Source organism: Ctenopharyngodon idella, chromosome 2 (assembly GCF_019924925.1).
Source record: "Ctenopharyngodon idella isolate HZGC_01 chromosome 2, HZGC01, whole genome shotgun sequence".
NCBI lineage: Eukaryota > Metazoa > Chordata > Actinopteri > Cypriniformes > Xenocyprididae > Ctenopharyngodon > Ctenopharyngodon idella.
The window spans coordinates 6,265,964-6,289,107 of record NC_067221.1 but is presented as its reverse complement, the minus strand read 5'-3'; the positions used below and the strand labels follow the sequence as shown (position 1 = coordinate 6,289,107).

Below are 23,144 nucleotides of genomic sequence, written 5' to 3'. Positions count from 1 at the left end.
TTTTAGGCTACTCTTGCAAGAAATGCATCCCTTCTAAAATTTTGCCAATAGTTAACTAAATAATTTAATGATGACATGCAGATGACATTAATGCATAATACGAAGAAGAAAAAAGTGTTACCGATGAGATGCAATGAAACGCTCTCAAAAGTGAACTTAAAGTGTTAGTTTACCCAAAAATGGTAATCTTCAGAACACAAATGAAGATAGTTTTGATGAAATCCGAGAGGTATATGACTCGTCCATAGACAGCATTACAATAAAGGTCCAGAAAGCAGTCGACGTGACTGCAGTGGTTCAACCTTAATGCTATGAAGTGACAAGAATACTTTTTGTGCGCAAAAACAAAACAAAAATAACGACTTTATTCAACAATATCTTCTCTTCCCTGTCATTATCCTTACGCAGGTGCTGCAGTAAGCACAATCAGAGTCCCTTTAAGACTTTGGCACAATGCAGCGCTTCCGTGTTTACGTCCGAATGCGGCTCAGTACTGGCAGACGCGGATCACGTGATCAGCACGACGCATGCGTGTGATGCTGACGCAGGAGCCGGCCAATAATGAGGCGGCGTTCTGACGGAGAACCTGGAATAAACAACGTACGAGAATGACACAGAAGATGATATTGTTATTTTTGTTTTGTTTTTGCGCACAAAAAGTATTCTCATCGCTTCATAACATTAAGGTTGAACCACTGCAGTCACGTCGACTGTTTTAACGACGACTTTAGTGCCTTTCTGGACCTTGAAAGTGTTGATTATATTGTTGTCTATGGACGAGTCATATACCTCAGATTTCATCAAAAATATCTTAATTTGTGTTCCGAAGATGAACGAAGGTCTTACGGGTGTGGAAAGACATTAGGGTGAGTAATTCATGACAGAATTATAATTTTTGGGTGAACTAACCCTTTAACCTTCAGCCAACATTATACTGTTTTAACTTATGTTAACATAATTGCAAGTCAAACCATAAAATAGATGTTTGTGGCGTAATCCTTCATTTTTACACAGAGAGAAAGTTTCCAACATGACTAGAAAGACTCTTTGTAAATGGAACTCGTGACATTACCTGCTAAATTCCAGTAGTTTGTCAACTAATCCGTCAATGTCGTGAATAGAGTGACATCTAGTGGTGTGACTCAGAAATACACAACGCTGATGGTGAGACGGAGGGTAGATCTTTACTGTTAGAAACACTTTTTGCTTCTTCTTACATCACCACACAAAAACGAGTAATTAAAATAAATTGTTTTTATTTGTCTACTAAAGAAATTATGATCAATAATACCTATCAATAGTTCATATTTTCCATAAAGACAAGAAGTAGGCTACTTTTGTTTCAAATGTACCCATGTCAGGTAGTTAACAGTGCTATAGTACAGTTGAAACACTCATCTTTAATGCTCTAAAGTAGCCTAAACAACTAATTCCAAGTGTTAAAATTTCTTAAAAGATATAATTCTACAAAATTAATATTATTTCAACTCTTCACTTTATTCCTGTTCTGTATTTAAATACAACCGATATAACCCACAGTTCATCAGTAAATCACTGAACAATTTAATGTTGAAGGAAGGTGGTGAAGTGAAAATTTGACCACTAAAAATAAACTTTGTTCGATATCTTCAGATTAGAGATCCATACGTTCTTTAAATTTTCCCTAGTTGAAGAGGACCCATATGTGTGGAGAATTATTATTAAACAAGTATAATTAATAATTATTAATTGATTATAGTATTATTTCAACTGTCCCTCTGTTCAATCAAATCATTTGCTTACGAATCAATTTATGAATTGTTCTTATTTTAAATGAAATGAACACAGACTATGTTTTCTATATTAGCCACATTATAACCCTTGATATAAATGTCAATAATCTTACAAATTCCTCTTTGTAATATTTAGATGGACTCAACAGAGGGCATGAAACAAGAAAACTTTCTGGATGCATGCCAAAACAAGTTTTTATGTTACACAACATGCAAAAATAACTTTTTATGTAACGTACGTTTACATAATGTTCAGAGTGACCCTCATTGAGAACTATAGAAGTCATTTATTTATTGTCTTTAATGTCAGTTGGATTTGATAAAATTCATATAACCAGTTCTTCTTGAGAACTACATTGTGTGTAATTCCCCTTATTAGAGAACAGAAGGATCAAGGTTTGTTTGAATGACCTTTGTGTGACACAAGCCCCCCTGTATGAACAGATGTGAAGAGCCCCAAACTTCCCCAAGAAAGTGATCATGTAATTACAGTCCAGGGCCAGAGTTTACTGTCATAATATTTCAGTAAAAATAGACATCATGGATTATATATCCTTCTCTGGCACCAAGATCTCACCTCAGGCACATGGTCAGAACAGGAAAGCTGAGGTTTGAATGTCCTCCTTCTCTATTGCTGTTGCACAGGATATGACAGTTTAATAATTCTTGTGATCATGTAACAAATGATTTTGACTAAAACTGCTGCTCTTTTTGATGTTTATATCCGTTCAGTTGAAACTGAGAGAAAAAGCTCTACTGGTTCTCTTGTCTCTTCTGTCAGTCAAGTTTGGTAGTCAAAATAGCTCAATGCATGTTGGTCACCAAACATTTGAAGCTATTTCTTTTAAATTTAAATCCATTGAAAATATTTATAATAAATTATCTATAAGAAATTATAACATTTTATATTTGCTTCATTGCATATACAGTGGTGGTCAGAATTATTGGCACCCTTGGTAAATATGATCAAAGATGACTATAAAAATAAATCTGCATTGTTTATCCTTTTGATCTTTAATTCATAAAATTAGCAAAAATCTAACCTTTCATTGAAGGAAAAGAATTGAAAGTGGGGGGGAAATCACATTATGAAATAAATGTTTTTCTCCAAAACATGTTGGCCACAATTATTGGCACCCCTAGAATTTTTTATGAATAAATATCTCTGAAGTATTTTCCCATTCATATTTAAATTTTTTTTAGCACACCAGGGTGATCATGAACATGAAATTGTCCAGCCACTGTTCTGTTCATTGTCCTGTTCCACAGGAGTATAAACATGAGGAAACACAAAGGCCAAATTCCCATAATCATTCATCACAATGAGTAAAACCAAAGAATATAGTTCTGATGTGCAGCAAAAGATTGTTGAGCTTCACAAAATGGAAAGTGGCTGTAAGAAAATAGCTAAAGCATTGAAAATCCCCATTTCCACTATCAGGGCAATAATTGAGAAGTTCCAATCAACTAAAGATGTTACAAATCTGCCTGGAAGAGGACATGTGTCTAAATCGTACTAATGCGCGGTGAGGAGGAAAGTTTGAGTGGCCAAAGACTCTCCAAAGATCACAGCTGGAGAATTGCAGAGATTAGTTGAGTCTTGAGTCTCAGAAAGCCTAAAAAAATTATCAAACAGCACCTACATCCCCACAAGTTGTTTGGGAGGGTTTCAAGAAAAATCCTCTGCTCTCATCCAGAAACAATCTCCAGCATATTCAGTTGTCAGACAAGACTGGAACTTCAAACGGGACCGGCTTCTATGATCAGATGAAACTAAAAAAAATAGCTTTTTGGCAGCAAACCCACCAGATGGGTTTGGTGCACACATGGATAAAAAGTACCCCATGCCCACAGTTAAATATACTGCTGGATCTTTAATGCTGTGGGCCTATTTTTTCTGCTGGAGGTCCTGGACATCTTGTTCAGATACATGGTATCATGGATTCTATCAAATACCAACAGATAAAAAAAAAACCTGACCGCTTCTGCTAGAAATCTTATAATGGGCCGTGGTTGGATCTTCCATTAGGACAATGGTCCAAAACAAACATCAAAACCAACACAAAAATGTGTCCCTGAGCACAAAATGAAGCTTCTGCCATGGCTGTCTCAATCCCCTGACCTGAACCCTAAAGAAAATTAGTGGAGTGAAGAGAAGAAGCACCAACATGGAGCTGGGAATCTGAAGGATCTGGAGAGATTCTGTAAGGAATGGTCTCTGATCTCTTGTCAGGTGTTCTCCAAACTCATCAGGCATTATAGGTGAAGACTCTGAGCTGTTATCTTGGCAAAAGGAGGTTGCAAAAAGTATTGAATAAAAGGGTGCCAATAATTGTGGCCAACGTGTTTTGGAGAAAAACATTTATTTCATAATGGGATTTTCCCCCCACTTTCAATTCTTTTCCTTCAACGAAAGGTTAGATTTTTGCTAATTTTATGAATTAAAGATCAAAAGGATAAACAATGCAGATTTATTTTTATAGTCATCTTTGATCATATTTACCAAGGGTGCCAATAATTCTGACCACCACTGTATTATAAAAGTCATCATTTGTTTTATGTCATGTCCATCATAGATAGGCTTCTGGACAAAATAATACACTGTCCCAAATCCAGCCAAAATGTATGAAATCTTGTTTCCGCCACTGAATAAAAAATTAAAAAGGTAATCGCGGCTTTTTATCTCACAATTCACAAAACTCACAATTGCAAGAAAAAAGTCAGAATTGTGAAATAAAAATCCAGAATTGCAAGGAAAAAAGTAAGAATTGCGAGAAAAATGTCAGTATTGCAAGAAAAAAAGTCAGAATTGCGAGGAAAAAAAGTCAGAATTTTGAGGAAAAAAGTCAGAATTGCAAGAAAAAAGTCAGGATTGCAAGATGTAAACTCACAATTGTGAGAGAAAAAAGTAAGGATTGCGAGAAAAATGTCAGTATTGCAAGGAAAAAAGTAAGGATTGCAAGATGTAAACTCACAATTGCAAGGAAAAAAGTAAGGATTGCGAGAAAAATGTCAGTATTCTGAGATATAAAAAGTCAGAATTGCAAGGAAAAAAGTCAGAATTGCGAGGAAAAAAGTCAGAATGCAAGGAAAAAAGTAAGGATTGTGAGAAAAATGTCAGTATTGCAAGAAAAAAGTCAGGATTGCGAGATGTAAACTCGCAATTGTGAGAGAAAAAAGTGAGAATTGTAAAATATAAACTCGCAATTATTATTATTTTTTTTTTATTCCGTGGCGGAAACGAGCTTCCATAATAATGCCCTTTAGTTTAATTAAAATAATAACAATATAAAATAAAAGATTTGTGTTTTCTTCAAAACATATTTTTGTGATGTCTTGATTTACAGTGGCTGCAATCATTTTTTTAAGTATTTGCTGAGTTTACATGGCTACTTTTACTGTGGAAAGAATTATGAAAATAAAATGAAAATGAACCAGGATATCCATCTGTCAAAAAGCTGTCTAAGTTCATACTGCAGGTCTGTGTATGCTAATAACTGTATGCCCTGTAGGGGGCAGAGGTCATAGGTCTTCTATTAGTGATCACTGTGGTAACACTGACTTTACGTTTATTTATCCTTTGTCTGTTTGATTTCAATGGGGAACTCCCTTATCCTTTGGCATAATTCAGACTTCACAAACAGTCTTTACTGAGTGGTTTTGGGGTTAAACCCCACATTATCCCTTTGCCTCACTGTGACTCTATAATACAGGGCACAAACAGGCTGGGCAGAAATCCCTCTTAAAAAGCTTACTCTGCAGAGATTCCTAAATTAGTGGTTTACATGTCTTAATACGCTACTCTCTCAAAGTCTAAGCACTTTATTCGTGATTCTCTCTTTTTGGCTGATATGTGCAACGTTTGCGTCTAATTGTGCATCTCAAACACTCACCTGGTAAAACCAACAAGAATGGCTGTTGTCTGAACAATATTATGTTGTGTTATGTTTGTTATTTAAGTGCACCAAATTATGATTCATAACAGTCCACACTGTAAATCATGAGGTTTGAGGAGATTCAAAAATGGGGACCACATTAAAAATGCTACTAATAGATCTATATAAAAAATTATGTGTATATAGTCAAACCTGTGTGAAAATCTGATTTTTTTTTTTTACGTGTTGAATAAATTCAGACTGTCAAAAAAACTATTTTATAAATAATATTGCACAGATAATGGTCAACTTCAAATCATTTTTGCTCTTCAAAACTTAATCTCATGTTTTTCACAGACTTCTGTTCAAAAGCATGGGGTCGGGAAGATGTTTTAACCCTTGTGTGTCAATTAAAAAAAAGTTACACATAGTAGAGGACAAAAATGTCCATGTCCAAAAACTGTCATAAAAATTTGAAGCTTGGGAGCACAGACTTAAGTTCGGTCTCATTTTAAAGAATGTAAAAGAAGTAAAAGTTTAAAAAGTGAAATAAGAAAAAGGTTATAGGATTTTAAGTTTAGGAAAAATGATTTATGAACATTATTTTATATAAAATATATATTTTATGAAACATGCTGAACTCTAAAACTGCTAGAAAATCAAAGCCATAAATCTAAATAAGTTGTGTTCCAAATTTGAGGTTGATATCTCAAAAAATGAGCTTTCAGTAAGATTTTGTTTTGGCGCAGTACCAAATTTTCCCCATTAGATGCCAGCAAAACTCCACTGGAGTCTCTCAAATATTACACACACACACACACACACAATTTTTTTATTACACACATACAAACCACACTCTGACATCCATACCAACACAATTATACCTGCATACGTTATCTAATTGGCTCTATAATATGCAGAAGCAGAAAACATTAATAAAGCGAGTATTTGCTTTATAGGCCAAACCCGAGAAAATGGCCCATTTGGTAAAAAAAAATAGTAAAAATTTTAATTCTGAAGCTTGCCAACAGAATGAAAGCCTATTAACAAAGACTGCATCATTTTATAGTTAAATGGCCCTGGGATTAAAAATTGCAGTTTCAATGGGGACATTTTTGTCCTTAAAGGTGCAGTGTGTAAATTTTATGAGGATCTATTGACAGAAATGCAATATAATATACATAACTATGTTTTTCAGTGGTGTATAAAGACCTTACATGAAATGTTATGCTTTTATTACTTTAGAATGAGCCATTTCTACATACACTGCGGGTCCCCTTACATGTCAAGTCGCCATTTTGCGCTGGCATGTTTCTACAGTAGCCCTAAATGGACAAACTGCTCTACAGAGAGCTTTTCGTCATGATGTTCTTCTTCGTTGGTGTTTTTAGAGGCAGCTTGCATCGTCACTATGTTGAATACGCACGAAGAAGAAGAAGTAGTAGTAGTAGTAGTAGGCGTCTGGTTTATTTGAAACAGTAACCGTTCTTTGTTAGAAGTAAGAAGAAACCTCATTGCTTGACTGGCTACTCTCTGCTGTCACAGACAATGACATCTTTGACTTGTGTCAGGCACCGTAGATTCTCTATGTGCTTCGAAAGGGAAGGGTAAGCGGTGGACAGGGTAATTCGCAACCTCACCACTAGATGCCGCTAAAATTTACACACTCCTGAGGTCCTGAGTGGAACTATTTTGTGTACCTAGTGTAAAATAGATTTATTAAAGGAAATGGGGGTGAAATACTGCAGTAAGATTCCAATAAAAATACACACCTGTGGCAAAATTTATGCAGTTGTCATTAACACAGGCAAAATTATCAGAAACAAAACTGAAAAAGACAAAAATGTCCATAAAGACGCTCAAGGGTTATTGTTTTTGAAAGTCGTCTCTTATGCTCACCAAGGCTGCATTTATAATAAAAAAAAAAATGCAATATTGTGAAATATAATTACAATTTAAAATAACTGTTTTCTATTTTAAAATGTTAAAATGTAATTTATTCCTGTGATCAAAGCTGAATTTTCAGCATCATTACTCCAGTCTTCAGTGTCACATGATCCTTCAGAAATTATTCTGATATGAAGATTTGCTACTCAAGAAACATTTCTTCTTATCATCAATGCTGAAAACTTTGTGGAAAACTGTCATTATTTTTTTCAGGAATCTTAAATGAACAGAAATCTTTGTAACATTATAAATGTCACTTTTAAACAGTCATCCTTGCTGAATTTCTGACCCCAAACTTTTGAATAGTATAGTCTACATTGTATATTGTCATTTTCAAGGCCTCAAGTTCAAATGCTATTTGATGTAATACTATAGTAATGTCATCAATAAGTACTTGACATTCCTGCAGCTTCACCAGCATTTGTTTACTCATTTCCTCCATAGCACAGGAGGTGTTGTGTGGGGCCATTTCTATAATAATCAGCAAAACAGCTTTATTAACCCTCTGTCAGCTTATCCCCACGGGAGGTGAACACTTGCCGCCAATCTCTGCGTCTCCCCAAGAATCTGTTTTCCTGCAAAATGCTCATATGCCGCCCAATTGTGTGCACACCTATCCCTGTACTAATTCTCCCTGATCCTCTCAGTGTTAAAAAATATAAGTCTGAGAACTGCAGACGATGCTGTAAGCGGGTGGTGAGCACAAACTGTCAGATTAACAAGTCTGAGCACATGATCATCCACAACATAGTCAGGAGGGCAGGCGCCCAATTAATGCGACCTGATATAGTCTCTGATTAACACTCTGAGAATGATTTCTATGAGTCGCACTTGAAAGGCACACGCACATCCTGTTTGACTTCAGTTGACACTGTCTTTTCCACGGAAAAGGAAGCTGAGCGTTTAGGTGTCTTACCCTGTGTCTTAAAGTGCTAACAGAGGATTACTGAGGTAAATGTTGAAAGAGGTTTAGCCACTGCGCTTAGGCAGTGCTCTTAATTACATTTCAGCAGAGTGTCCCGCATGCAGTTGGACGAGAGATCATAGTGATGTCAGGTAAGGGGGGGCTTAAGCAGGCAGATAAAGCCAAGCTAATAGAGATAACATCAATCTGTAATTAAAGGTCTTTTTTAGTTAAGACTAGGAGCTGGCACTTGTTGGCCAAGGCATCTGCAGCAGGACTGAAGACTTGAGAGTCTTTCTTGTTGCAGCTTCAGGTGCTCATTTTGGGATCATTTTTCTTGTTTGGAATGAATGCATTGATATTTACTTTCTGACTGAGAGCCTGGACAGTTTCACATTTCTCTGGCAGACATTCAGAGGTGAGTCTAATATCTTCACTTTTCTTTCCACTATTTGATGCTTTTCTAGCTTATGCTGTATATTTTTGGTCACACTTTAGATTAGGGTCCAATTCTCACTATCAACTACGACTTTTGCCTCAATAAACTCCTAATTACAGCTTATTAATAGTTAGTAAGGTGGTAAAGTTTATGTATTGGGTAGGATTAAGGGTTGCAGAATATGATCATGCAAAATAAGGCATTAATATGTGCTTTATTAGTACTAACAAACAGCCAATATCCTAGTAATATGCATGCTAATACACAACTAGTTAATAGTGAGAATTGCACCCTAAACTAAAATAATTTTTTGAACGTGTAATGCGAGGTTAATGATTTAGACAGTATTTTAAACACGTTCATTTCACTATAAATTCATTGCAATGCTACACATGCAAAATACTGGGTTGTTTCAACCCATGTTTGGGTCAAATATGGACAAACCCAACCGCTGGTTTACATTTTTTTATTCAATTTATATAGGATTTGTATAGGATGCCATCACTGTTTTCTGCCAAGCTGTCGACAGACAAGACAGAGCAGGTTACTTTTGATATAAAAACAAAGTCTCAAATTTAAAATTGTGTAATTTTTAAAGAAATGTAAACATTAAATACCGTTTTGTGACTCTTTAATGTGTCGTGACAGATCGCTGTAGCACCTCAATTCAAGCGGCTCGTGAACCGATCATCTCTTCCTACTAGTTAATTTATAGCATCAAATAAACATGAATGAACATTAAAAGGAGTGTTGTTTCAACCGCGGAAAGACGTCAGTAGCCTACACCATTTTTCAAGTTCAAGTCCAACGAGATTAATGCTGCCTTCACGTGCTATCGGGAATTTGATAATTCCCACTTCTGAAGTTGTGATTATGAGCTCATCGTTTCGAAATGGGAGGGCGTTCATGTGCAATTTTAACCTAGGAAACTTGTATTTACGATAATTCCGAGAGCACATGAAAGCAGCATAATCTACTAACTCCCCTGACTGCTTTGTCGGACAAAATGGCGGATTCGCCGTTATGATTGGTTAGATCGCCTGTCAATCAAACTCTCATTCCATAAGTGATGAACTTCAATACTGAACTGATTTCAGCTGAATAATGACACTGTTGTCTTTCACTGAATCATTTTCCTGTTTATCACTGTAAAGCTGCTTTGAAACAATCTGTAATGTATAAAGCGCTATATAAATAAGGGTGACTCGACTTGACTAGAAAATGCAATTAATTTTAACCGTCATCTTTATTCCTTTACATGTTAATATCACATTAACTGTTTGTTATGTGCCAAAGAAGTGATCAAAGTTGGCAATGTTCATATCCTTGTCACTTACTCAGACTTGGATGTCCACTGTTGGAATTATTTTGTGCCCTTACTGTACAAAGGAGGTACATTAGACCAGATGATTATTATCTTCTCTACTATGACCTACCCAAATGCTGGGCTTGATTTAAGTCGTCAGCAGTTTTCCCTTAATTTATTCCTTTAATGAGATTAGTCACAAGCAAATCCATCCAGTTCAAGTCTGTGACTTGGATATGGCATCACTTGTCACGTATGTGACAAGTGATGGAATATTATGTTTGTTATTCCAAAAGGGGGTCATATTTATATGAAGAACTTGAACCAAAAATCACATGAACCACATTATATGAACCAAAAATCACAACAAGCATGTTCATCAACATGCACCTATGTCTATGTATTTTCAGATTATATAAATTAATATTTTGGGATAATATTTGAAAATAAAGTACTTTGATAAAAGTTCTCATATGAATTTTGAAAAATTACTTAAAATGTTCTACATAGAAATATGCTCATAGATAATAAATATAGGCTAGATAATAAATATCATTCCTTCAAACAGACTCTTGTGTGTATCAGGCAGAGTTTTAACACTGTTGACGGTGTGTCTGCCTGCACCACATTTACCACATAAACCGATTGTATCCCAGATTTATCCCCAAGGTGTTTTTAGGACATCTCTGGGGCTAATGGAGGCTAATAGGCTTAGCACTTAGGGTGTATTGTCCGGTATGCTTACAGGCAAGGTTTGCTGAGGGTAAAACTCTAAACTCTAGGATTACCTCCAACACATCCCTTTAAAATGCTGTATAGTCAGGACTTAGCTAATAGGATCTGAGGGGGGAATAGGGGCCCTGAAGGTAGTTTGGGGGTTGGCTGACAGCAGGACCGCACGCATGCAGGTCAGCAGATGTAGCAGGCAGACTGCTGGACTAACAGGAGGATTACTGGACTCAGATTAGAACGGCTCCTCATAACGGGTAATACACACAGAGGCAGTCCCATACAGAGTACAGGAGAATTATCCAGGAATAAAGATCTGTGTAGAGTTAATTATCTAGACCGTGTTATTATTCCAGTAAAGGTTGAGAAATGGACACTTCACTGATGTTTTGATTTTTTTTTTTTTTTTATTAAGCCACATGACAATCATCATAATGTAATATAATATAATATATAATATAATATATAATATAATCAGTGCTGGGTAGTAATTGATTACCTGTATATTATGTAATCAGATTCCAAAAATTAAGTACTTGTAATTAGATTATATTACATTTTAAAATACTCGTAATCAGACTACTTTTCTATTTATTACTTGATTACATGTTATTCAGTAAATTATTTATAATTCATTGATTCTACTTGTTTGTTATATTTACTAATAATAATAATACATTTTATTTATAATGCGCTTTTAAACCCAAAGCGCTACAACAAGTACAGTACAAAATACATCCATAAACGCAAAAAAGTTAAGACAAACATTTTAAATTTTTCTGTCTATAAAAGAATATATATTATATATATTGTAATATATACTCAGTAATATATTTATTGAAGTAAGCCCTTAGATTTTGAGTTAATACGTTAAGCCAATAATAATAAATAATAATAATAATAAAATGAAGTTCACAGTTCTCTGATGTCGGTTAATGGTCGCGTGATTTTTTTTTTTAGAAAATGTTTTATTTTGATTGTTTTTATTTTAAAATTATTTATTTTAATTTTTATGATCTAATTACTTAATAGCTTTTCATTAAACTCATGAACCCCAGTCTGGGAAACCCTGACATGATGTAATATTTAATGCTCTTCATGTTATTAATAACAAAATAATATATAATAAAAATTTTTTTTAAAAATTCTCTTTGTATTTTTATATCAATATGGTACAAGATTATCCTATTCAAATCAATGTGATAAACGAGTTAGGTTAAAAGTAATCTAAAAAGTAATGAGATAAAAGTAATCTGAAAAGAAATCAAAAAATAGTGACTCATATTTAATCATAGCGCCTATTTTACAGTTTGTTTAGACGTTTTCGGAGATGCGAGTGCTCGTGTACCCGCCGAGAACAGCTTAATCTCAGCCAGTGCTTTGAGGAATTGCCCCTGACTCTTATAGTGGTTAAACATGAGATATAATTCATTTTGGGTACATAAAACGGGCAATCTTTGGTCTTATTAATCTATTACTTGTTCCTGAGCAAATCAAATTGGGCTATGTTAAATTTAATAATTTAATATTAAGGCTATATTTAACTTACATCCTGTACAGCTCTGCTTTTGTACGTTTGACTGAATTGTACAATTGTGTTTATTTCCTATTGTCATTTATAATAGCTATTGTTATTAATTTAAATATTGTTGTTCAGTAAATATTATTTTATGTCTATAATATGTTATATTTGGTATTGAGAAAGGGTCCATTAGTGCGTAATATGGATTGAGTGAAAGTTACATTAATACGCCATTAGATGACAGCAAACTCTCTCTCTCTCTCTCTCTCTCTCAATAATACTGTATAAAATACAATGAGTTTCAATGGAAGGACTCAATATTCCTTCGTTACTAGTTCGAAAGTGACGTTTTAGAATAAGTAACGGAGGCTTGGTCAAACTGTCAACTTGAGATTTGAATCCGTTGCGGAAGGAAGTAGTGCTGCACAAAAGAGGGTTTTAAAGACACTCCATTGTTATTTCTTATTTATTTACACACTCGTGCCATCGAACTGTTGTATAAACGCAATATCACACTCATAGCCGTGCAATATGGCTGTATATCAGCACGCTGTGATTACCTATGGCCGAATCACAGCCATGTTTGATATACAGCCATATCGCACAGCTATGAGTGTGATATTGCTCATATAATATAATGTAATGTAATTAATATAATATAATATAATATACATTTTCCTAATTGTTATAGCCCTGGTTTTTGTTTGGATTCAAAATGTTTGCTTACACAGGAAATAGGAAAATACTGGTGAAAATACTGGTTATACTACTAAACTTCAAGGTAATCATTTTAACTGGAAATCTCAAACTACTGAGGAACAAAGGTGTTGACAAACCTGTTACAGCATGCTACATTTTCCTTCTCTCTATCAGATTTCTCAATATCAGACTAAAAGGAGTGACGTTACGAAAATATCTTATACCTGAGTCTGAGTGAGTGAAGACAAAGCACAGAACAAGTGAACAGGTAGGCTACTTTATTACATCACATGATACATTCAACACTGACATTTGAATTCTTGGAATGCTTTTATCATGGTTGCATCTTACATGTGTGTCATTCACTGACGTGTCAAGATAACCTTTAGTAGGCCTATTAGATAGTAAAGGATAGTATTTCCTTATGAGCCCTCAAGACCCGATGGGATCGGTTGTGTGTATTATGTGAATACTATTCAATTTGTCTCTGTCCTATTTCAGTAGTGACTGTGAATAGGTAGGCTACATCATGCCAAGTACATAATTTTGCATACGTTCCAGACCGTCTGTGCATTAATGGTGGGGATTTTTGGAGATATATCTAACTGCAGAACCACAAGTCACAGCAGTTTGAGGACAACAGCGCCAGGACAACAGCATCAGACTTTAAAGGGTTAGTTCACCTAAAAATGAAAGTTCTGTCATCATTTACTCACCCTCATTTCGTTCCAAACCCATAAGACTTTCGTTCATCTTTGGAACACCAATAAAGATCTTTTTGATGAAATCTGAGAGCTTTCTGTCCCTCCATTGGCAGCTACGCAACAGATATTTGATGCTTCAAAAAGTTTATAAAGAGATCATAAAACTCATCAAAAAACATCTTTATCAGAAAAATTGGAAATGTTGGACAATAAATGATTGATTCTGTTGTCTAGTTGGACCCAGTTCACCCCAAAATGGTGGCCGTGCTACCGAAGCGCCACCTAGTGGCTGTTACCAAAAAAGCATCAGAGTTTCGCCTCTTGGCTTCATACTCTTTGCTCAAACTTAACAAATGCGAACCCCACCCAACCACTAAACCTACCCTTAATGACGCTACACCAGTGTGAGACTGTGCTGTTGTCCTCAAACTGCTGTGACATATGGTTTTGCAGACTCTTTCTGCAGCTTACATAGTTGAGCCAGTAGGTGGCGACAACAAGTGACCATCTTTATGAGCGATTCATTCAAAACAATGATTCATTCAACAAGAGTTTTTATAAGCGGCCATTCAAACAGAACAAGTTTTTGTGGTTAAGAACGCAAGACGCAGGTCAGTGGAATGAATTAAACGCAAGCTCTTGAGACTGTTTCATAAAAGTTGAACTTTTAATTTGCGCGCCACGTTTCTAAAACGCTATATGCCAGACGCACATCCTTCCGCCTAACACGTTTACATAGAAAAGAATGGAAAGCAGCGCAACAGAATGCAAAAACGCGTTCTAATAACCACCCCTAAGTCACTGAATCGTTCATTCAACTGATTTGTTCAAAACCACTGAATCATTTAGAAATGAAACACCATGACTGTGTGTTGCAAGTTAAAATTCTGTCATCATTTACTCACCCTCATGTCGTTCCAAAAATGTATGCATTTCTTTCTACTGTTGAACACAAAAGAATATATTTTGAAGAATGCTGATAACCAAAAGGTTTAATTTCCTATTGACTTCCGCAATGCAGTGTGTGTGTGTGTGTGTGTGTGTGTGTTTTTAATGTGCACTATTTACAGAGTGTGTATGTTTGTTACACTCAAGGAAGAGGCAGTGTCATGACCCCACGTGAACAGCTAAGGAAGATAACAGCGCTGGGAGAGCAAGGCGCCCTAGATGAGAAACACTGGTACCGACTGGTCAATGGCATGTCTGCTGGAGGTGAGAGTTCATCACAGAAGTGGCACTGTCCATGAAACACTTTAAATAGAGCTTATCGCAATTTTGAAGAAATACGGCTAAGAAAGAGCTAATACTATTACTGACACCTTCATCTGTTACTCTTCATGTGAAACAGAGTTGCGGCAAAGGCAGGAGCTCATGATGAGGAACCAGATGGCCATGGCTCCACAGATCATGGCTCAGGGGCAACAGAGACTGCAGGGAGTTCCCACACAGTTTGATCCCCGCTTCATGGAGAGGTATGTTAATGAACTCCAGTGAGACAGTAAAAGATATTAAAGGTGGAAAATGCTAATGTTAGCCTGTTAGCATTGAAAGCATATGATCCCACCCTCCCTGCAAATCGCGGTCCAAAACCACGCCTCCTCCAAAACACATGAACGCGCACACACACAGCTGCTCTCGGCAAAGCATCACAAGAGACAGCTTTAAACTACCTCATGTCTCAAAGCCATAACATGACAATAATAATGAACGTAATCTTAGAGAGCTTGCACCTCTTGATACTATTGACATGGAAACGCATAATTCCAAGTCTGAGGACGTGAACAGCTTCGGTTAGAACGTCACGGGTTGCCATCTCTTAATTACAGTAGTTATGGCATGAACACAGCATAAGCTCATTGTTTTTAATCGATATAGCATGAAAAGCGCTGATCAGTGTTGACAAGCGGTTTTCCCGTGGAATTGGGATACTTTAACAGTGTTGCCACGGGTTGAAGCGACCCCAATAACATGATATTTAGCCCCTGGAATGCTAATTTTACCAGGGGAACACCGCCAAAAAACGCGGATTTTACCCCACGGGATAAGATTTTTATTGGTGGACCCCCCTGAAACTCGATTGGGCTAGTTTTGAGATAGAAATTGGGCAGGTTTTGTTGTGAAAACCTGATAACCCTGGCGCTGATGACGTATGATGTCTGCGCGAACAGGGTGCGCAAGGGAATGTAAAAACATACGTTGACAGGCAGGTAGGACATCATATTATTTCATTCGGACCGATTAAAATAATTGGATGAATAATTTATGGTCCTACGCCTTCCACAGACGATATATATTTATAAAAATATATGGTTACATGTGTGTACGGAACACGACTCACTCTCGAAAATGCGATGATTGACAGCTTGGAAACCATAGCAATGTTCTGGCGTCTCTCGTGTTTGGTATCCGTTATTGTGAGCAAACAGTGACAAAACTCTCGTTATTTTCAGCAATTTAACTAAACATAGTCGACGGAGGCGCCGAGTTTTGTTATGCTTGTACAGCCTGTTTCACACAGAGCGCGCGCTTTCTGTGTTGCCATGATCACTCATTATAAGCGTTTTCGGGCTTGTTGTTTAAGCTCGTCTCATAAAGCGAACAGGTTTATGGAGTTATTAAAGTGAGCAGACATGATATTTTGGTCTTATTTTCTGCATAAAGCCTTTTGATTTATTTCGTTTTATTATGGGCGTGTTCTTGTTCGCTGATTTTTCTAGCAAGATCTGGCAACACGAATGATTCAAGGCTCGTGCTTTCAGTGTGATTCAAAAATTTTATTTGTAACACACACAATCATACACAGAATGACAGAAAGAACATGGGAATAGAAAGGACATATGAATGAAATGGATGAAGTAATAAGTGCATAAACAAGAAACAAGCAATTAATAGGAAATACAATACAAAATATAGCTGCAAGCAGCGATGGCGGACCCAAGCCCGGTGGCACCGCCACCCCAGTGGCTTCAGGGCAACTGTGCACGGCAGGCAATAGGCATTTAAAACAGTTAAACATAAAAGGACTATTTCAAAATCATTTGAATACACCACATTTACTGCAGCAGTTGGTGCACATATGATCACACACACACACACAAACACACAGACAGACAGAGACCCCCACACACACAGAGAGAGAGAGAGAGAGAGAGAGAGAGAGTAAGACTGAGGGGGGAGGGGGGTAGGACAGAGAGAGAGAGAGTGTGTGTGAAAAATCCACATTCAAACCAAAATATCGGACTTCCTGTTGGTCGGAGCTAATGACTGTAAATTAGAAAGTTGTCCGGCTTAATGAGAACAATACGTGTACCGAGTTTGGTGACAACCAAAAATAACTCCCCCACTTTTGTCAAAACCACCACGCCCGTTTCTAAGGTTTTGTCCATGTCTACCGGTCGACAATTTTGATGTGTGTGTCGAGTTTCATGCAATTTGAAGCATGTTAAGAGCCTCAAAAACACTAAAGAATATTATTAAAGTTTGACGTATTGCCATGGCAACAATATTTAAGATATCACATGATAACACATTTACATGGCAGTCTACATCTGCCATGTTTTGACATTATTGTGATAAAGTTTGAAGCAAATCGGGTAAAAATAAGAGGGTGATCTCAAAGCATTTTGAAAGTGACACACTTCCTGCTGCCAGTTGGTGGCGCTATAACTTTGACTCACAATAGTCACATCCATGTGATCGGACTCCTACAACGAACATACAGCTGAAGTTTCATAAAAATCAATCAATGTATGCAGAAGTTATAACACTTCCTGTTTCTCTTTTCTCGCCATAAATTCGTTGCCTCGCCACGGCCAAACTGCTTGCTATATCAAAAATCCGCTGGCAATTTAGCATCATCAGTGTCTTGACTTCATGCTAACCGAGTTTGGTGGTGATCGGATTAATCGCCTAGGAGAAGTATATCAAATTCCAGAGCATGCGTTTTTCAAACAACCCGTAATAGCCGACTTCTTGTTGAGCCGGCGTATAACTTAGAGCACGAAAGTTGTTAGGCCCGATGAGGTCTATATGTGTACCGAGTTTCATACTAATGCGTGCAAGCGTTTTTGATATATGGACCAAGATTTCCGACTCTGTTCAAGGGGGCGCTGTCGAGCCCCCCTGCCACGCCCAGGTACCAGCCTCTGCGGCGTCCTAATGGCCACAGATTCCAATGTATGTGCCAATTTTCAAGACTTTTTGAGCATGTTAAGGCCCCCAAAAAGCCCCGGATGACGGAAAAATAATAATAATAAAAAAAATATATAATAATAATAATCCTTAGGGGATCAAGAACATGGGAATAGGAATACCATTTAACATAGTAATAGAATTACAACACAATGTAGAAAATAGAAATATACAGTATTAGATAACAGAATAAAGCCAATGATGAATGAATCCTCTTTATCTGCAGAGAACTTGTGCAACCCACTGAGATGGTATCAGCTGATGCTAGACAAATCCACATGGGTGCCCACCTCGGCCCACCTATGCCCCCAAACTCCAATGTTATTCCAGGCAGGGGATTCCCTGGCTCAGGTTGGAATGGAATTATATACAGGTTAATATCAGAGAATAGGGGAAGCTCACTGAGCAATCTAATTTTGTAAATTTTTTAATTTCCAGGTTACGGCTTCCTTCCAACTGAAACCATGGAGACGGTTGCCAGACGACAAGAGTTAATTCACAAACAGAACATAGCCAGGTGAATTTCAGTGCATTTGCCAGCCATGTAAAACAATATTAAATAATATGAATACAATACAAAGCTATTAATAAATGTAATTAATAAGTTTGTTTGTTTTTTTAATGAGGATGGAGATGAATGCCATCCTGCACCAAAAAGAGTTGGAGAATGCCCACCAGAAGGGTCTTATTGGTATGGAGAATCCCATGATGTACCAGGGCATCCAACCCAATCCAATGGCCTTCAGGGGCCGCCAGCGACTCCCGGATGGTCATGATGTATTCGTCCACCGCACCACTCTTGAAGACCTGCATGCGAACAGTCTCCTCATGTCAAGCCCTTACCCACCGATCAGCACACTGCAAAGGGAGCGCGGACGCAGGACAGGCAGGAGGACCACCAATCATAAGAGCTCAGACAGCAACATCACTCTCCCCAAAGGCCAATCAGAAGAGAAGAACATTGAGCAAAGTCCAGGAGGTGCCTCAGGAGAGGAGAAGGAAGTTGAAGGGAAAGGTGAAATGAGCAACGAAGCCACCAGCAGCAAACCACACCAAACCAAAATAGACACAGAGCTGTCTTCAGCCAGCAGTAGGAAAAGTTTTAAGGAAGGAGAGCCAGGGATTCGCAAGGCATGTATTAGTGGACAGGAGGGTTGTGCTGAAGTCACCAACTGCAATGCTAGCACCAGCGACAAAGACATTTCCAACCCTTGCTCGGCTTTCCAAGAAAAGTTTCTGTACCCGTCTGCCGCTGGCCCACTCACAGGGATGCCCTACATGCTCCCCGTGCCAGGAAATGGACTTCTACCACTGGGTGTGTTTGTTAGTTCCCCTTTTTTTAAAGGCAGTGGTTGTGTTTAGCAGTGTTATTTTAGTATTATATAATGGTTGCACTTTATTTTAAAGTACATGCACTTATATGTACTTACAGTGTACTAACCTAAGAAATTACTGGGTAATATAAGGTAACTACATGGGGTAAGGTTAGGTATGGGAGTAGGTTCTGGGTTAGTACCTAGTTATTACCCAGTTATTGCAATTACTATAATAAGTATATTTTTATATTTTCATTTTCATTTTAGTATTTTTTTAATTGAAGTTTTAGTAATTTTGACATGCTATTGTTTTTGTTTATTTTTAATATTTCTTTTGTTTTAGTAATTGTAGTACTTCAACTATTTAAACTATTTATTTCAGTTAGTTGCCAATAAAACATTTCTATTTTTTTATACATTTAGATTTTTTTTTTCATCTAATATTTAGATTTTATTTTATTTTTAGCTTTATTTTAATTAAATATTTTTTAATAGATTTACTAAACAGGGCGATTTTAGAATGATGCAATGCCAAAAAAGTGCCGATGGGAGTGGAAAGTTCTGCGCGTGATCTACTGACGACAGGCAAATTAAAGAACAGGGACCGCCGGATCATTTCCAAAATGACCAACTCAATCTACCAAGAGCAGCAAATAAGAGCAATAAATATTGCTCTTAAAAAATAAGAGCGGTAAATAATCGCGCAAATACCAATGCTATCTCACGACCAATTCGTAAGTATTTTTACGAGCTGGCTAACTCATTCATATGATTTGTCGAAACCCCAGTGACGGGTAGGCTTAGGGGCGGAGTTAGGGGTAGGTCATTCATACGAATTCATACAAATTTCGCAACTCGTACAATACGTACGATTTAGCAAAAAAACGTACAAGTCATACGAATTCATACAAATTAGCCACCTCGTAAAATACGTACAAATTGCTATGAGATCGAGTTGCAAGTACCAGTAAATTGACTAGCGCAAACCTTAGTAAATCACCTTGCATGATTCATTTAAATAGTCTCCTCCCATAAATTTTGCATCTGAAAGGGAAACTCCTACAAATGCATACGCAATAAGGTCAGCCGCAAAAACAACTGTGTCCATGCCTTTCAGCGCTAATTTTTCACTGCGTGTCTTTAGTAAATCCTATAGTTTTTTACGCCAAAATAGGGTTTGCGTTGGCGCAAGAATAACAACAATACAACACTGGTGTTTAGCTGTTTGTTAGGCATGTTTTGTGAGCCAGTATACAGTCAAACCAAAAATTATTCAGACATTTTTGATATTTTTGATATATTTTTACTAGTGGGTGCAGGACACTATAGTTCATTTATGTAAGTGAGGATAGCAAAATAAAGTAAACTGTGACATATTATACCCAAAAATTCTTCATACAGTGGACTACCAGTAAAACTGATAAAAATTTGGAACCAAAAATTATTCAGACACTTTGACCTGACCATGTTTTGCTTAAGTGTTATCTGACATAATTAAGATTATTTTTTTCTGACAGTTTAACTCTGAGATCTTGTCATATTTTATTACCATTTTTTTAAACTATAGTGAATAAACTGTATTAATGAATGAAATGTTCAAGGTGTCTGAATAAATTTTGGTTTGACTATATTTCTCTTAAGAAATACTAAGACAATGACGCATTATAGTCAACGTTACGTATTTGTTTTGTTTTCAACTAGGACCTCCTAATATGTTTCTTAATGGAGAAGAGATGTCTTCATTACAAGATATTCGCAAGTGGACAGTTGATGACGTCTTCAACTTTATCAGTGAAATACCAAGCTGCGCTGAATATGCACAGGTAATAGAAATGTGAAATGACAAAATGCAGTTATAATTTTAAAGATGTTTTTTAGTCTCATTCTTTTGTGTGTCATCCGCTGCAGACATTCAAAGAGCACATGATCGATGGAGAGACGTTGCCTCTTCTAACAGAGGAGCACCTCCTGGATACACTGGGGCTAAAGCTTGGGCCGGCGCTCAAGATACGATCACAGGTATTTACGTTTTAAAAGGACAAAATTCTCTACATATAAGCAGGCTAATCATTGAAATTAAGCTAATATTAAAGTATTAAGAAAATTAAAGTGAGATATAGGCTACACATAAATGACTGAATATTTTAAAGTCAGCATCAGAAGTTTCAGTAGTCTTTTCTTCCCTGTTGTGATGTATATCTGGGTAAAATGGCTTCTCAAACAAGAAAAAATGTAGGGCGGGACTTTGTTGATTTTGTTCATCAGGAATTGATCGGATCGTTGGATTGTTGTGGTTTGCAATTGGTCGATCTCATGTGAGTGACAGGTTGTCCCGCCCTCACGCCAGTAAACACATCATCAGAGAAGAGATGTTGCTGCAAGAGAGCAGTAGATATTTTGATTAAAGATTATTTTTTAAAAATAATCATGTGCATGGATAAATCATTTATAATAGAGTGGTGCAGGTATGACGTCAAAACTCGGAAAACTAGTTCCCTGCAGTTCCCAGATTTTCCACTCTAAAAAATGCTGGATCAAAAACAACCATTTCTTTTTTTATTTGGCAGCCCAGCACTGGGTAAATATTGGACAGAACACATGCTGGGTTATTTTAATCCAGCTTGTTGGGTTTTATACATTAACCCATTTGGTTGTGTTTTGACATAGTGCTGGGTCAGTCAACCTGATTTACCAGCTTTACCTTGTGCCATCTCGTCTGTCAGACATTTAAGTTCAAAGCAACCAGCGGCGAATTAGGCTTCGGAGTTCTGACATCATACCTACACCACTCTATAAACACTGTAATATTCCATAAAAATAAGAATTGACGATTTCTTGGTGACTTTAAGGGTTCTTTCTATCCTCCAATGGGTCCTTGATCTTCAAAAGGTTTAAGATTATTGCAGAATTAGCTCTAACACTTACTCATAAGGTTATTCTACTCTCTTTGTAGTTGTCCCGGCGGCTGGGTAACATGTTCTACAACATGATGAACTTGCACCTGCCTGTCTCTGGCCTGCAGCCTCCACCTGAGAAGAGTGGGGACAGATCATCAGACATCAGCTCCCCCCTCCACTGCAACAGCGTGGAGCTGCTCAGCAGCCCCAGAGACACAGAGGCTCTTAAATCTACAGAGCCTGTAAGTGAAGCTGACAACCCCTCACCGACCCAGATGAGTGAGACCACCTGAGAGAGCTCAACTACTGGACTTCTTTTATATTTTTTTACCTCAAAGTCCTTTACTGTTTTGACACCTAACTGACATCTCTATAGTGAATATACTGAATCTGATCATATATTTTTAAATATTCATCACAAATATATTATGATCTGTGTAATGCAATAGGTTCAAAATGTGGTTTCCAACAGAGTTAGTGGACTGCTTTTCTACGTATATTATGTATATTTTGTAATAAGTTAGCAAATCAATTAGAAATAATTTTGTCCTTATACTTTTTTATTGTAAAATTGAATTTTGGTTTTTACTTCAAACTTGAATTATTCTCTATTGTCATGTGTTGTTTGCTATGAAGTAAATAAAAATAATGATCACTTTGGTCTTTGTCTGTTAAATTGGTATGTTTAAAAAAAGATTTAAATACACAAAATCTATAGTATTCTTTTCTTTTTCAACAAATGAAAACACATTATTATGATACGTGATATGTTTTTGTAACATCAAACATCAAATCCAATGTAGCCTAAATTAAGCTGTTACTTACTAGTTTGTACTAAATGTT

General features: G+C 36.7%; 1 protein-coding gene across 5 annotated transcripts; it reads left to right on the top strand.

The window, feature by feature from the left end:
• Positions 1-483: 483 nt before the first annotated feature.
• samd7 (sterile alpha motif domain containing 7) lies at positions 484-22,970 on the top strand. Of its 5 annotated transcripts, XM_051881357.1 has the most exons (11): positions 609-866; positions 13,368-13,461; positions 13,755-13,866; positions 14,993-15,109; positions 15,246-15,369; positions 18,315-18,439; positions 18,527-18,605; positions 18,715-19,403; positions 21,106-21,227; positions 21,313-21,423; positions 22,358-22,970. In XM_051881357.1, the coding sequence occupies exons 3-11, from the start codon at positions 13,770-13,772 to the stop codon at positions 22,592-22,594; spliced, it is 1,701 nt and encodes a 566-aa protein (XP_051737317.1). In that variant the 5' UTR covers positions 609-866; positions 13,368-13,461; positions 13,755-13,769; the 3' UTR covers positions 22,595-22,970. The 5 variants fall into 5 exon arrangements, with proteins under 5 accessions (XP_051737322.1, XP_051737317.1, XP_051737320.1 ...); XM_051881360.1 differs by lacking the exon at positions 13,755-13,866; XM_051881361.1 differs by lacking the exons at positions 609-866; positions 13,755-13,866 and adding an exon at positions 8,489-8,916.
• The last annotated feature ends 174 nt before the right edge of the window (positions 22,971-23,144 follow it).

What these genes read in the sequence shown, in the direction of transcription:
- samd7 (XM_051881357.1), top strand. Translation starts at nt 13,770, where the DNA reads ATGGTGGGGATTTTTGGAGATATATCTAACTGCAGAACCACAAGTCAC. An exon ending in ACAGCATCAGACTTTAAAGG is followed by an intron (nt 13,867 to 14,992) that starts GTTAGTTCACCT and finishes GTTACACTCAAG; the next exon opens with GAAGAGGCAGTGTCATGACC. An exon ending in CGCTCAAGATACGATCACAG is followed by an intron (nt 21,424 to 22,357) that starts GTATTTACGTTT and finishes CTCTCTTTGTAG; the next exon opens with TTGTCCCGGCGGCTGGGTAA.